The 17,435-nt window shown below is 38.2% G+C and overlaps 1 protein-coding gene across 1 annotated transcript in view; it reads left to right on the forward strand.

The window, feature by feature from the left end:
* The first annotated feature begins 4,274 nt into the window (after positions 1-4,274).
* LOC140226358 (plastin-3-like) overlaps positions 4,275-17,435 on the forward strand; it is a 38,392-nt gene continuing 25,231 nt past the window's right edge. Inside the window, exons 1-4 of the mRNA XM_072306843.1 lie at positions 4,275-4,430; positions 4,794-4,947; positions 6,642-6,744; positions 7,399-7,606. Of these exons, the coding sequence (XP_072162944.1) occupies positions 4,275-4,430; positions 4,794-4,947; positions 6,642-6,744; positions 7,399-7,606 (621 nt within the window). The remainder of the gene's footprint in view (positions 4,431-4,793; positions 4,948-6,641; positions 6,745-7,398; positions 7,607-17,435) is intronic.

The raw sequence follows: 17,435 nt of genomic DNA on the forward strand, positions 1-17,435 counted from the left end.
AAATTGTTCAAGGTATCTTCATAGAACATAGTATATACATGTACTGACTGGAAGTGATTATCTAGAGAATGTAGGGTTCATGGGGTCAAAGGTCAAGTGCAAGACTTCAAAATTTTACTATTACCCTCATATTTATGCAATGCCAGCAGGGTTATTTTTTTACACTTGGTGTATGCGTGTGTAACCTAATAGAAATTCTCTGGAAAGTTTTTTTTTTTCTCTTTTTGCCTCAAAGGTCAAAAGGTCAAAGATCAAGTGAAAGTGCTGAACTAACTTTTTCCTCCATATCTCGGAAGTGGCTCAAGTTACCTTGAAACTTAGTACATATTATGCATGTTCTACCTGAAAGTAATTATCTTATGAATTTTAGGGTCAAGGGCCAGTATGAAAATGGTAACAATTTACTATTCAATTCAGAAATTGCACTTTTTCTCCACACCTGTACCTTGAAAATTACTCAATGCCTAAATGTATGAATGGGTCAAAGTCAAGTTAAAGTCCTTAAATCCCTAGATACATGCTCTCCTATTCATCCAATTAAACCTACGTCAAGGAAGGTGAACATTCAACACATTTGTGACAAACTTGTCATTCCAATATTTTGCCAATTTTGTGAAAATGTAATCACACAGTGTCCACATGTACTATCTAGACCTATTGGGAAAATCATGCATTATGGCGGAGGCATACCAGTCGCCAAAGCGACATTTCTAGTTGTCCATGGTTTAAACCATGGTTTCATTTGTACCACCTTCGTGAATTCGGGCCAATGTGAGTAATGTGCTGAGAGATACTGTACATCTGTGCTCAGTTACACTGTGTAGTGTTCTCCCAAACAGTTGGCAAAGGTTACAGACAGCATTACTCACGGGCCTTGCAAGTCCAACAGAGCAGCAGAGCACAAAATGAGTCACGCTGCACTGTAATTTGCCGTGCACACAAATGACAACCCCTCTCATTGGAAATATCGGTTCATACAGTGTAGACCTGTGAGTGCATGTTGGGGTTGAGAGGAGGGTGGTTAAATCAATCTGTCCTTTTAAAGCACCAGATTCCATCAGGCTAGTGTACAGTGTAGTTAAAAAACACACACAGCACACAAGTTTACAATACCAATCATACAGTATGAAACATCACTTTCACATCTTTGCAAGATGGTATTAAAAATGGTCTTGTGTAATGATATGCATGCAGCTGTACGTGTATAATTTCCAATTTCCATTCCAGACTATGAGTTATAACAATGTACAGTGTGTATAGTAATAGTAGGCTACCTTTGAGTTCTGTATTTTGCCAAAAAGCTGTGAAAGTGGGATAACATACAGTGTACAATGTCTGATGGGATGCTGCTGCCCCTCTAAAAACAAAGAAACAAACATAAATCGGGTGTCAGAAGTGGCGATGGACGTGTGTATTTTGTGATACAATATCTTGAATCATAGATCTGTTAAATCACTTGCTATGCAAAGTTTGCAGGCCCTAATGCTTGATGTACAATAATACACTACATGTAGGCCCTAGGGCAGTGCACATTGTACAGTCTACAATACATGACAGAAAACCAAAGCTGTGTATAGTGTGTCTGAAGGGTATCCCAATTGATCACTTTATACAAACTTTGAAGTTATTTGCTTTCTTTTCCCCCTCTTTTTACAACTAGACTAATTTTCCAATTAAACAAAGAAAAATCCTGTGAAAGACTTGCCTGCCATAGCAACAACTATGTATGGAGTTAATTCTAAAAGCATAGAAATTACATTGTGTACATTGTGTACACACTGAGTAGTACAGGTAGCCTTAGTTTGTACACAATTGCCCGAATTCACGAAGGTGGTACAGATGAAACCATGGTTTAAACAATGGACAAAAACCATGGAGCGCCAAGTGTCGCATGGAATATTTTGTTACGAAATCAGTCATTTCGTCAATGAAATGATTATTTTGTAACTACATTGTAAATGAACATTTGGTCTACGAAATGATAATTTCTAAACCCAATGGTCAGTTTGTCGACGAATTGACCAATTTCGTAACGAAGAATTCCGTGCGACACTTGGCGCTCCATGGTTTTTGTCCATGGTTTAAGCCATGGTTTCATTTGTACCACCTTCGTGAATTCGGGCCATAGAGAATGTACATTGAATATCTGTAGAATTATTAGGGCCTAATGTGTGAGCATGGACCTACACGTTGTACAATGAAATCAGGTTGTGTACCAATGTACATTAATTATTATTATTATTATTATAGTTATTACATCTATTTAATGAACAAGTGTATAATGTGAATTAGCTGGCCAAATGCTGGGTTGCATTGTGCATTCACACAAACCATAACATGTGTGTGTTTGTGTGTGTTATTTAAAATGAATAGACAGCTTGCTGAATCAAATTATATTTATATACATGTATAATTGCTAATAATAGATCTGTTTTTAAATAAAAGAGTTAAACTGCACTTGCACAATATGAATAGCCACCCATGTGTATCGTGTCTTGATTTCAGTTTCTGTGGCATTGTCCTGACTATTGATTCCTGGTAAAGCATTGATATAATTATACTTTACAGTCGTACTCCATACCTTCCATTGTATCCTCATCAATATGAGCCTTTCCCAAGGACAGTGTACAGTCTGCTTCAGTGGTACTGAGGTTGCATGTAGTACACGTATGTAATTACTGGCAGGGCTCGACACTTAACGGTGGCCAGGGGCCACCAAAAATGAAAGTCGGGCCACCAAATTTCAAAAAGGGAAAATTTGGTAACCCGCCTTGGGCCACAAATTTTTTTTTTTTTAAAGTATGTCAATAAATTCGTAACTTTTTGTGCCTGAAATGCATAAATGCATGCAGTGAGATAATGTTTTTTATTGTTTTGTTTTTGTTTTTGTTTTTTTTTTTGGGGGGGGGGCACCAACAATTTGAAATTGATGATTTTGGTGGCCCCATCGGGCCACCAAAAAAAAAGTCAGTGTGGAGCCCTGTTACTGGTATTCCATATGTGCACACTGGCACAGTGTAGTGGTCATTTGGAACATTCAACTGGTGTGTGATGTGCAATTTATATTGATTGTATATTTGTCTTGTAGTCATTGGTGGGTTTATCTGGGTACACCTACAACATCTATACTGGCAGACCTTTGACCCATTGGTCATCATGTTGTTATCACCAAGCTCTGTGAGGACAGACTGCAACATTTTTGAAAGGATGTAGGAAAATAGAAAATAGATTTGAAATAATAATGAGGAAGTAATAAGAATTTAATTACTTTTGGTATAGAAAAGGTTAAAAATATAGAATGCTGAAACTCCAATTACTGTTGGGGGAAAAGAGGAAATAGTAGTGAGAACTAGAAAAGCAGACTGAGAGCGCAGACCTCTGCCAAGCAGCTACTTTCCACCGATGATCTTGCTCTTCCACAGAGATCAGTGATTTCCAACCATACGTATGCATGCTGAAAAATCGCCCGATTTTCCAATATAGAAGCCTTTGTTACGTCATAAACGCTCAGCTGCGCCCTAGCAGAAACTAGAGGACGCACTTCAATAGTTCACGCATGAAAACCTCAGAAATGCGCAGCTTGAACTCCCAAGTTCATTGACCCTACTTGCCAAAATATCAAAAATCCTTCATGAAATCCATAAAAATTTCCAGATCACTACCAAAACTTTATAATCATCTGTTCCTTGTATCATTCTCAACCTTCCCCGCAAGTTTCACCCACATCCGTGCACAACTTTTTGAGTTATTTTGCACACAGACAAACTAACAAACAAACCAACGGTAATGAAAACATAACCTCCTCCTTTGGCGAAGGTAATAAATGTTTGAATTAGGTCTGCCAGTCTCGAGCTTGCGTTTGACACGAGACACTGTTACTAGTACTACACTTTGTACATACGTGTACACTGTCTATACATTTTACAGTATGTGAAGGTAGGTCAAGAAATGGAACCTTGTTGTATCCGATCAGATTGCATTTGTTTTTCTTTATCATGATGCGCCGAAAATGTCCTTGTTATAACCGGAATCTCGTTGGAAATCGATCCGTTCTGCCAAAGGTTTACACGCAACGGAAAACGGGACCGATGCGATCACCTCGTTAAAAGCGGTTCCTCGTTGTAACCGAACTCGTTATAATGGGTTTCACTGTACTTTCTCTTTGTTGGATTTAAGTGTGATACTTTTTTTAAAGCATATATGTCATATATTCTTCTTCTTTTTTTCAAAGTTTCTGCAAGCATTACTTTATATGATGTGTGTTTCCTCTTCAGATGGACCTGAATAGTGATGGGAGGCTCTCAAAAGAAGAACTGGGCTCACTTTTTGAGCAAGTAGGGGAAAAAGTGCCCGGCTACAGGCTGAGAGAGATCATGAGCGAGGTCGACAAGGACAAAAACGGCTTCATCGCCTTCGAGGAGTTTCTGGCTGTGAGTTTAAAGACTAATATTCCTTGCTTCCATGAAATTGGAGAGTGCGCTTTTCACAAGATTTGACCATTTTACATCAGGTACAAGTAGTACATAATATCCATAGTGCGTGGTACATCTAAATTTGTGGAATTACAGTTGTGGTTGTGGTCATTGAGCAGAACAACTGATAAACTGAAAAATGCAAAATGTGATATGCTGAACTAGGGTGAAGTTATCCATTGGAGTCTGTTTTTTTTTTCCATTATTTCACTTGCAGGGAAGATTAATTGGTTCTACGGTTCTTTTAATTTGTTTTTAATTCCCCCTTTTCTTTTCTCAACAATTTTGATGCCCCGTTGGACCCGTGTTTGTCATCACCAGGTCTACAATGATATGCAGAAAGGGAAAGTGTCGTCCATGTTCAAGACTCTCGTGACGAAGCGGGAAGGCATCAAGAGTGTGACCGGATCATCGGAGGTCAGCTCAACGGGAACGACACACTCCTACTCAGAGGAGGAGAAGGTTGCCTTCACAGGTGAAAAAAGAATAAAGAGAGAGAGAGAAAAAAAAAGAACAGTCTTCAAGATATGAAGAGTTTCATCGCAAAGCACGCTAAATCCGTTCTTATTTATTTAAAGTTGAGATATTTGTGATTAGAGTTGTTTAATACAAAAAGAAAGAAAAACAAAAGAATGAGAAAAAAACATTTTTTAAGCATAACATTTAGAATATTATATATTCCTTGTTATGTTGCAAGTTACGTATTACTAGAAAGGTTTAATTTTGCTCTATCTTATGATGGATTAACTCTGAAATGTTTAAAAATGGCACTTTAAAAGCTCATTTTGCAATAAAACTCTTCTATATACTAGAAGAGCACTCTGAAAGTGCAGACCTCCGCCAAACAGCCAATATCCACCCATACACACACATGCTGAAAAATTGTCCAATTTCCCAGTATAGAAGCCTTTTCATATGTCATCAGCTTCCAGCTGAGCGATGCCTTGCCCGAGCAGAGCATGTGCTTTAGAGCGCATGTGCAAACCTCAGATATGCGCAGCATGAACTGCCAACTTCATTGACTCTATCTGCAAAAAGATTGTTAAAATCCTTCAAAAGTTGATAAAAATTCCTGGCTCACTGCCAAAATTTAATTGCAGATTCAGTTCCTTGTGCCATTATGAAGGTTTCATCCAAGTCTGTTCCCAATTAGATAAGTTATTTTGCACCCAAACAAACAAACAAACAAATCATTGCCAATGCCAATGAAAACATAACCTCCTTCCTTGGCGGAGGTAACAAACATACAAATGAGAAGCCAGTTTGGAATTCAGTGTAAAGCTAAAAGAGCAAAGCAGAATTTTGAACACATGTTTTCATTTTTCACTTCAATCCTTCTCAAAATGAAATATAGTGTGAGAGTCTTTTGAGGCTATGATTGTCATCACCCCCACTGATTTGCATGCTCACAATCAAAATTTGTATCCCTGCTTGATTAAATGCCTCAAAACTAAAACTCAATTTCCCTTTATACATTCTCACTTCATAATTCCTTTGTCTCGCCCGCATACCACAAGGGAGACATAGGCATTACTTTGATTCCTGCCAGTAGCAGCCATGGTTCCAGTATCATCATTGCAGTCAATAATTCGGTGTACTCTCTCTAAAGCTTCCCATAGCTTTGAGCTATGACCACCATTATTATACACCCAAAAATGCCAGTCAAGTTTGACTGCGAGGTTTAGTTTGACATCATGGTCGAAGGCGAGTTTATAGCTTGGTTGGTAGCGCGTCTGCCTCAGGATCCTAAGGACCCGGGTTCAATTCCTGAGTACCACTGAGCAATGTTGTGTGTAATCATACTGTCCCCTCTAGTATGAGGCAAAACACTCTGTCCCTCAGATAGGACATCAAATGGAGGTCCCATACTATGAGAGTGTCACAACTCGGGCATGTAAAAGATCCCACTTCATTTATTCAGTGCAAAGAGCAGGGTGTTTTAACAACTTAGTTAAGTGGTCCCGCCTAATACCCAACTTCACAACTCGTGCACGTAAAAGACCCCGTTTCATTTCTTCATCGCAAAAAGCAGGGTGTTAAACCTGGTGAAGCAGTCGCACCTACAAACATCCAACTGGACCCCATGAACGACCAGCTATTGCAGCTCCTGAAGAATTTGACTGAAAGTCTTGTATAGCTGGTACACGTTTTCTTCCATTCATCCTTCAGACTACATCAATAGTCAGCTGAGAGAGGATAAGGATCTTGCCAGCAAGATGGACATTCAACCCGACGACCTTTTCAAGGCTGTGGGTGATGGCATTCTCTTGTGGTAAGTATTGACATGAAAGGGTTGAAACCAGATGCATGGGGAATGATTATGAGTTCTGATCCATCAATAAGCCAGTATTTGGTAATATTCAAAGCTACTTGAAGACATGATTTACCATTTGCAGATAAAACAAAACCCCAGCATTAGTGCTTTAAAATAGTTCTAAAAAAATGTCAGTTAGGGATAGAAACGACCACTGTAAAAGCTTGAATCGGTAAAATCGATGTGAAGTATTGTCCATTACCCAAAATGTAAACAATAGTTATTAAAAAAATGTTTCCGGACTAAACCGTCTACAGTTATGGTTTATTGACAAAAATACAGATATCTACTTATATTTTAGGCTTTATCGCGAAATATATGATAAGATGTTTTATGGTACAACAGACCTACACATAAATGCATTTATTATTTTAAATGTCATATCTTGACATTTTTTTGAATCACTCTTCCCAAAGGTAAAGGGGACCTTTAATGCCTAAACTTGTCCAATTTAGCAATTTTGGGGATTCAGTAGTCAAACAAGGAATACACATTGTATGTGTGCAGAACAGGTGACCAGAATGGCCTGTGGATTTACACATTATACTATTTTACACTTGAGGAAAGCTTTCGTTTCATCGTTCTGCACTGAATTCACCACTCTGTCTGCAGTAAAATGATCAACCTCTCATCCCCCGGCACAATCGACGAGCGGGCGATCACGAAGACCAAGCTCAACGTTTACACCCGATCGGAGAACCTGACGCTGGCGCTCAACTCGGCCAAGGCCATCGGCTGCAGCATCATCAACATCGACCCACAGGACCTGCAGCAGGGAGTCCCGCATCTTGTGCTTGGTGTGCTATGGCAGATTATCAGGGTGAGTTCCAACTGCAGTTAGTTGCACAAGGGCACTTTCTTCCTTGTGCTACTATGCAAGAAAGTTAATTTCTTTTCTATATCTACCAATAGGCAAAATAAATAAAGAAACAAAATGAAACGGTATATTCTGGAGGCACATTTTTGGTTGTGCTCGAGTATCAAGTAAGCGAGAAGCCAAGAAGTACTAGATACTTGAGCGAGAATGACGAAAGCATGCCGAGAGTGAAACCAAGGCAAGTCGCCTGAGTGCATTTGCACAAAGAAAACGTTTAGCGACGCCTATTGTCTGATAACGAAAAGAAATTCCACATACAGGCCCCGAGAATTCACAAAAAAGGTGTAAATCCAAACCATGGTTTTATGCAGATTTCTTCTGCATGAATAATGATTGACAGATTGCGTATTCCAACGGATGTTGCGTAAAGAATGTCCACTGATACGTGCATGTCGAAGGTATGCCTATTTTATTAAATAAAGCTTATTTTTCTGGCCATGTACGGTGTAGGGTTTCAGGACAAAAAAGAAAAAAAGAATGTCGCAAAGCAGTTTGAAGGTGAAATGGAAAGCATGCATTTTGTTTATACTGTTATCATTATGCTATATGAGATTTTCATCCCTTTGAGCTATTGTTACATGTAGCCTTTACATTGAAATATTTGCCCTAAAATAAGAGTTTATATGTGACCTGCCACGATGAAAGGATCCAAAAGTTGGCTGATGGCTGAGCCGAGAAAATCTTGAAGCTCGATGTCCCAATACTGTATTTATCCATAAAGTGTCCCCGACATTTGCAAATAGAGTATCAAAATGTGTGCAAGATGTGAAAAAAAAAAAGAAGTCATAAGAGCTCTGTGCTTTTTTTTTTCTTGTTTAAAATTATCATGAAAAATTTCGAAGGGGATGTTAATCTAGCCCCCCCCCCCCCCCAGTTACAAATAGGGTTTAGCTTTGTTAGTTTCGTTAATTCAGCAACCTCTTTGTACATCATGCCATTGACAATTTTTAGGCAGCGTAGTGCAGTCTTTATAGTGGTATGGGGGTGTGGGTGTGGGTAGGGGTGTGGGTAGGGGGTGAATAGAATTTGTCCGAATACAAAGGTCAATTCAAACTTCACTGTAACTTGATAGTTTGTCAATGGTTGCCAATCCTCCCAGAAGTATTGATAAAGTATATACGAAGAGTATTGAGTGTCGTACTATGACTGTATTACCGTAGAGTTTTGCAGGATGCCAGACTTCCGAACCTGTTATGTAATCAAACCTAGAAATTGATAGCATGATACAGCTGGAATCATGAACTAATCTATGGGGAAAACCTCAGCTTCCTTCCGTCAACTATAGCAACATCTTGCCTCTTTTAGCTGTATCATCATTTAACCTCATTCTGACAATAGAAAACAAAAGGTCAAAAAAACAATAAAATAATAAATTAACAAAACAATAAAAAACAAAAGAAACTAATTTCGATAGTGCTATTTTTTGACAAGAAAATTGTTGGATATGTCTTGAGGAACTCTGACACAAAAATTTGGCAATCCTTCCGTCTTTTCAATGGAGTTATAGGTGAAAATATGATTTCATGCATAAATATGCATAATTAATTTACTAAAAATAGGAAGCCAATATTTTTCTAATGTATGAACATGTAATCTTGTAGTTGACATCCAACTCTATCTGCAGGGTAAATTTTGCTGCGATTGCGCGATCGGCGGCCGAGATCTGAAGGGAGGGGTCAAATTGACCCCCCCCCCCCCCAGTAAAAGCTTGGTCTCAAATAGCCCAGTTAAAATACATGTGTAGGGTTAAACTTTAGATGTAAACCTTGCAAGTGTATCACAGTGTGCATATGAATGCAATATGTGACAATGCTCCTCAAAACAAACAAAAAGTCGCCAGACATGATTTTTTAGTTAAGACTATATTCTGAAAGAGCAGACTTTAAGCTTTAAAATGATGTATAACTCAAATCAAATGGACTCTCCTAACCTATCTAAATATTGGAAAGAAAGCACAAACTCAGGAAAAGCGTGAACTGAGAAAAGAGGCTCTGAAGTACAGTGTCTATTCAAGCGCTTAATCTTTACCAAACCGTGCTGGCTGTGTGATGAATGGGACCAAAAAAACAGGAAGTAAACCACCAGAGTAACAACAATGAAGGGTTTACCAGATTAAACTGAAATTAAGCATGCCTCATTAACTTATTCTGTCCATAATCAATGCCAACTTTCAAAGCAGTAGCACTATCCTTTCAAAAGTTATTAGAGTTGAAAGTGAAGAGTGTGGACAAGGTTTTTTTCAGAAATGAAAAAGGGATTCTAAAGACACACCTGATCACACTATTCTACCAAAAATGTTCGAGATAAAACTGCTAAAAAACACACTTTCCTGCCCGTTTTATGGTACCAAAATTTAGCATAATGTAAAAGAAGACCTGCTCTTTCAGAAAATATGAAAAAGTCAAGTTCAGCTAGGTTGACCCATTTCACTTATTTTCAGTCCTCACGCAAAATCAGTGTGTGCGACTTTATGTTCGTTTTGAGGTGCACTGTCACATATATTAGTGACATTTGTCTTGGACATTCTTTTGTTTTCTTTCTTCTATTTCAACACCAAAATGAATAATAAGGTTTAGGTTTAAATACTTCATATTGCTTGTTGAAAAAAGAAGTCTTTCTCAAATGTTCACTTCTTGTATTAAAGTTATTGTATCATTAGGGAACTACATGTACAGTAGTTTTTGAACACTATCCAAAAATGCAAAAAATTCAAATTTTCCTCAAAACTGATATGATTGCTTGCAAAATAAGACATCCAGCTCCATATCTAAGTAAATGTTTTCTGTTTCAGGACCCTTCATCTTTAATAAACTACTGTAATTAGGCTAGAAATATTTGCAGCATGAAATTTTAGCAAATTGGAGCCCAAGGACTTTCTTTCTGCATGAAATTTGTGTGAAGTGCCACTGGGCATCTAATGCATTGTATTATACACATTTGACTTGTGTAGTAGACCAGATCTTTTGCATCCAAGTGTTTTAGTTTTGAGAATCATAGCTCTTTGCTTCATTCACAATATTAAAGTGAATGTGAAGATTTATAGTAGCCGACATTTAGGAGCTTCGTGTCATTAGACTGAAATACTAAAAAACATATTTCAAATTTTTCCTGTTTCGTTCCTCCTGACAAAGTGGCAAGTTATTCTATTAACCCATATCTCAAGAACACTTCTCAATACTCACATGCACCATAGAATCCAGTGTGTTTACATTGGTAGTTGTTACTCATGTTTGGCAAACCTCGCACAAACTTTCAGGCGTTCAAGAAAAGTCATTGTCAGAAAGGCAACATGCTTAAATTTTGAATTGTAAATTGCATCTCTTCCGCTTTTGTCATGGAGAGTATTTACTCGGAACTTTACATGTGTGTCATTGGCATTCCTCAAATTCCATCATTTACGTACTGTAATCATGACCTGGAATCATGCAGGTTCCTGCACAGCTATCCTTTAACCCATTGAAGACAGACTGATTTTGCTAAAACGGGCATTTCCGATAGACACCTGCCCAGGTATTCTCGGGGCTCGTCCTGGACAGGTTAATACATACTGATAAATTACTGAATCTCTAAGGGGAAAATCCCAGTCATGCTTCCTGTGGAAGCGGTCATCAAGAGGAAGGCACCCGATAATCCACACAGTTTTTTCCATGCACACGTTATCTAATTGGCATTTATAGTCCAGAGAGTATGGGCCACACGACGGTCATCCTCTTATCTTTCGACAGAATTCCGATTTGAATGTTTACTGTGTCACAGATATCAACAGAAGTCAACAGAAGTCAGTGAATTTCCAATAAGGAAATGTTCTATCCAGATTAGAGTGATAAAAAAAGAAAATGCCTGTTTATCACCTTTCGATGTTATTTTTTTGTTTGTTTTTTGTTTTTATTGAAGAGGTCATTTGAATAATGAGACACACACTAGACACACACACACACACACACTAGACACACACACACACAACACACAAATTATTGTTGGACTGTCCGTAAGTGATGTAATTGTGTAGTATACCTGTAATAAACCATGTCCAGTAGTTGTGAGTTTTTTTTTTCTCTTTTTTTTTTTTTTGCTACAGTACTTTAGGAAAAAAAAGATGAAATATAAATAGCTTCCTTTGTCATTTTCTTCTTTTTTTTTGGAGGGGGATGCATGTAATACTGCAGAGCACTTAAAAAAGAAAGCTCCTCTCTTTGCATGTGCAAACTTTCTGAAGAATCTTTGGAACATATATTCATGACACTCGAGGCTTGCCTGGCATATCAACCCCTAATGCTTGCTCAGTGCATTGAAAATAGCATTGATGTACAGTGCACACTTGGAGTGAATGGCGTTACACTATGTCCTTGTAGCAAAAATATCTATAATACAATTTTCAGTGCACCAGCATTCTGGCCTATGATGTTACAGGTACAACTGTAATTGTATGAACGCAAACAGGGAAAGGGACATTATTTTTTAAGGGAACAACTTCCTTCATCGCAAAAGATGCTTCCTCTATGATTGGACTTTGCGTCAGTAGCTTGGTTGTAGCACAGGTCTTTTTTAAGGGGGAGGAATCCACTAGTTGTGCCTATTACTGGCCTGCGGTATCATCCGTTGCGGTCTTGTAAGGGGAGAAATCTGTACAACAGGAAATGGTTGGGCGATTGGCATTAGCGTTAAGCCTGTGGTTACAAACAGTAGGTGCTACAGTTTGCTTTAATCACCTGCCGCTGTTACGGTAAGCCTGAAAAGGGGAGCGCTGGTGTGCAGAGCTCCGCAAACGCGGGGTGTACAACATGTAAGATGTAACCGAGGACGCCACAAAATCCCAGACAAGGTTAGCGACGAGGAAGAAAGTCTTTTCCCCGTACCGCATCCGAAGGCGCAATGGAATGCATTGGACATAATTGATTAGGCCTGATTGAATGGGCAAGTAATTGTTAAGACAGAAACTAAAAGGACTGACGTGTCTAGATAGCACTTTCCATGGAGTCTCTGCAGAATCTATAGCACACCATTAACATGCTAGGGTATGGTCAGTACATGGTAAATGTTCCCTTCTAATGAACCATAAATACTTTCAAAGAAACCCTACATTGATTGTAACTCTCATGTCCACACTGTCAAATATACCTACTGATGTATTGGGGGGGGGGGGGTTAGTTGCAATTATAACAATATTGAATTGAATCTCCTTTCACTTGCTTCAGTCTTCTTACATGTATCTTTCAATAATGAGCTTTATCAAGTATTCATGTCAGCTCAACATCCAAATTTGGCTTTTACTTGTAGTTTCTCCAAGCAACCCTATTTTAAAGGGATGGTACAGTATTGGTGGAGATGAGAATTGGGCTTTTAACTTTTTCCGAGATACCAAGAAAACACTTATGAAATAGTACAGAGCATACCATTTTATGAGGAATTCAAAGTTTACTTAATGAAAATCAAGTTTGGAATGACTGAAACATCCAAAAACAGAGAAAAACAAGGAAAAGTAGAAATTACGTGGTGCGTAATATATGTCCCCGCCGGAAGTAGCATTTAGTAGCAAAATGTACAATATAGGTAAAAAGATCAAGGTCAAAGGTCAAAGAAGTCAAAGGTCAAAATTCTATGTAGAAGTTTTGAAGCCCTCACCTAGTGCCATCACATAAAGCAAACGGAATCGAAATCGGGTTAGAAATGGCGAAGGAGTAGCATTTTGTAGCCAATGTACAATATAGGTAAAAAATCAAGGTCAAAGGTCAAAGAAGTCAAAGGACAAAATTCTGTGTAGAAGTTTTGAAGCCCTCACCTAGTGCCATCACATAAAGCAAACGGAATCAAAATTGGGTTAGAAATGGCGAAGGAGTAGCATTTAATAGCAAAATGTACAATACAGGTCAAAAATCAAGGTCAGAGGTCAAAGAAGTCAAAGGTCAAAATTCTGTGTAGAAGTTTTGAAGCCCTCACCAAGTGCCATCACTTAAAGCAAACGGAATTGAAATCGGGTTACAAATGGCGAAGGAGTAGCATTTTGTAGCAAAATGTACAATTTAGGTCAAAAATCAAGGTCAAAGGTCAAAGAAGTCAAAGGTCAAAATTCTGTGTAGAAGTTTTGAAGCCCTCACCTAGTGCCATCATATAAAGCAAACGGAATCGAAATCGGGTTAGAAATGGCGAAGGAGTAGCATTTTGTAGCCAATGTACAATATAGGCAAAAAATCAAGGTCAAAGGTCAAAGAAGTCAAAGGTCAAAATTCTGTGTAGAAGTTTTGAAGCCCTCACCTAGTGCCATCATATAAAGCAAACGGAATCAAAATCGGGTTAGAAATGGCGAAGGAGTAGCATTTTGAAGCAAAATGTACAATATAGGTCAAAGGTCAAGGTCAAAGGTCACAACTGAAATTCTTTATAGAAGTTTCAAAGCTCCCATGTAGTGCTATCATATAAAGCAAACAGAATCAAAATCGGGTTAGAAATGGCGAAGGAGTAGCATTTTGAACATTTTGATCACACACGGACGCACGGACGGACACACGGACGCACGGACGGACACACGGACACACGGACACACACACGTACGGAGCCCGTTTCATAGTCCCCTGCTCGAACTCGTTCGGCGGGGACAACAAAGCGATCTAATAAAAGGTGGGTCCCACACTTATTCGAATCGCTCTGTTTTGGATATCTCAGCCATTTCAAAACCAATTTTCATCAAATAAAACGTTAAATTCCTCATGGAATTGCATGCTCTTTCATATTTCATGAGAAGTTTCTCATCTCACCAAAAAATGTTAGAAACCTGAAATTAGGTCTCAACCAAAACTATACGATCCCTTTACATGGGATGTTTGATTTATTGTAATAGTCGTATCTTTTATCGTGTGTTGGGCGTGTGCATCGCACATTAAAAAAGGTCCGTTGAGGTGGATTTAAAACAACAAGAACAAGGAAGTGTAAACCACATTTGAGATTTGAATGACAGATTCTGTAATGCACACTGCATTGTTTAAGAGACACATGATCCAATGTACATTGCATACTCGACGGAAAGCACTGCATATAGTGGTGTATACCATGATTGTACTGAGGTAGAATTCACATTTTGTTGTTGTCTTTTTTTGTGTCAGTAAACAAATCATTTTACCCCTCCTCTTTATGCTGCACCACACCCTCCAGTGCAGTCCTGCAATATTGTCTCCATAATGGCTATCTCACTCAAGGTTCATTCTCCAGGGTATACTTTGTGTGACATAAATTATGAATATTTTTTTAATGGACTTACATTATTAGTCCCCTCTTAAAGATCATAATTGGTATGAGTGTGCATGTGTGTGTGTGGAGGAGGGGGTGGGGTGGGGGATGTGGATTAGGTAAACATTACTCAGAATATTCTCACACAGTCATTCTGAAATTAATGGGAGCTTTTCTTGATTGGCTTTTATTAATTTGAGTATTACAATGGTCCTGCATGATTGGTTCTGCATTAAGTGCAAATACTGCATATACGTACTGCAAACAGAGTTATCTTTTGTGAGGACTTGAGGCACATTCTGTCTTGAGAGAGCACACTTAGAAACTCATTTGAAAAAGATTGAACCTGAGGATGTGTTTGCTGGTGTAGTTCTGAGTCTTATGTAGCAAAGTTCCCACACTACGCTGTACACAAAACTCCTGCCATCAGGTTCGCATTAACAGAAAACTATTTTAGCCTGAATGCAAACACATACTTTCCCAGTGGTGGCGTTACTATGTACGACTAAAGTGGGGGGGGGGGGGGGGGAGATCTGGGAAAAATAGAACGTGTCTGAACAGAAAGAGTCAAATCTTACAAGCACAACCGTAAAAGTTTGATTGAAGTCTGGTGAAAATTGAGGAAGTTTTAAAATTGAGAAGTCTTGCTGATTTTCAGGTAACAGTTCTTTAACCGTCAATACAAATATGCAAATAGTGAATTGATGATGTCATTCCCTCACAATTTGCCACACACTATGTACAAAAAATCATGAAATTGTCCAGTTTTTTTGATTAAATGAAATTATTGCCCAGTCTCAAATCCTGATATATCTTTCTGACCATTTTAAGCTTTTGTAGTTTTAAGATAAATCTTACCACAAATAACTATTATTATAAAAAAAAAAGAAAAAAAGAAATTGCTGTGACTTTGTGATCAATGTAAAATTGTGAGGTGAGGACTCGGCAGTTCACACACATTCCATATTCGTATCAACTGTTTTCAGTGCAAAAGGTAGCAAATATTTGAAATTTCACAACTTCCTGTCTGTTAATTGGATTGTGATAAAAAATTTCTGTGTTGTGCTTGTCATATTTTACTCTTTCTTTTCAAACAAAATTTTGTCTAGTTTGAAATTCCCCTTAACATCTATTCATTCTGTAGCATAGCAGATACAGCATGCTATTTGCTGGACAATATGAAATGTATTTAACCTGTGTGTATTATGTGCATTTTATTTTTACTTGTTCTGCCTTCCTTGTTGGATCCAATGTGTGTGTGTGTGTGCCACATTTTCCTTCTGGCTGGCTTGGTGTTGAGGAACCCAAAATAAATGGCAGGAAAAGGCTAGGAAACGGTTAATGGAAACTGCAATGCCCCAATAGGCAGAATAGTCTTCCCCCAATCCTGACCTTCGTTATTATTTATTTCCTCTTCCCTGTCGAGCAGCAAAGAATACCACATGTTATAGTCTTGACATCCTTGTTTCAAGACTAATCAGCGGTCACATGACATGTGGATTCCTGATAGTGAAGAAACGAAAATAAACAACAAAAACAGGAAATTTAAGTAAATCAAGTGGGGTTAAAAGGAAAGAGGAAGAGTTGAAGATTATAGAATAATGAGTGAAGATAAAATAAATAAAACACACAATGTAAAGAAGGAAGGAAACACAACACTGAAACAATGCAGAAAAGAATATGAACATTGTTGTAGTGGTTTAACCCATATCGGGCCAACACACCTGTGTACACAAACACCCAAGTGGCCCAGCACCGTTTGCGCACACACGCCGACAAACAGACTACTCTCCAAACAATCGCTCTTCATTAGCAAGCAATGAAAAAAAACATAGACAAGTTTAATATATATCTTTTGAAAGAGGAAAACAATCTTGTTAATATGGCATATAACATGCTGCCATTCAATGCATAGTACAGTCATAGTACTCGGCGGAAGTGAATGATGTCATTCATATGTCATTTTATTCACTACGGGATATTCCGTATGTGGCCCCTGCGGCGTTCGGACGAACTACGGAATATCCCGTAGATAGCCCGATATGGGTTAAAGAAAGAAGAGAAGACACTATGAACATTGTATTTTCATTACTTTTGGGTCAAGCTATAATACGGTATTGTAGGGGAAGGGGAAGTACCTTTGAATTTTCTGGATTTGTTTACCAGGCACTGCAACCTGTGCAAGAAAATTATTGTGATATTCTGAGGAAAAAAAGAAACAATGACATATATGTATACAAATACATAGTTAATACATGAGAGAGAGAGAGAGAGAGAGAGAGAGACATAGATTAATACATTATTTTTTGATGTGGTTTTATTTCATATATTTTTTTTTCTTCTGACGTGTTCAATCATGAATGTGTTTAAAGGGTGTGTACAGTTCTGGTTGAGGTGAGGATTTAGCTTTTAATGTTTTGCGATGTATTCGGAATCCGCTCTAGGTATCAAAAGTTTATTTGATGAAAATCGGTTTTGAAATGGTTGAGATATCCAAAAACAAGGTGAAACAAAAGAGATCCTGATAAAGGTGTGGCCTGTCGCCTTTTAT

The sequence above is a fragment of the Diadema setosum genome, chromosome 3 (genome assembly GCF_964275005.1).
Source record: "Diadema setosum chromosome 3, eeDiaSeto1, whole genome shotgun sequence".
Classification (NCBI taxonomy): domain Eukaryota; kingdom Metazoa; phylum Echinodermata; class Echinoidea; order Diadematoida; family Diadematidae; genus Diadema; species Diadema setosum.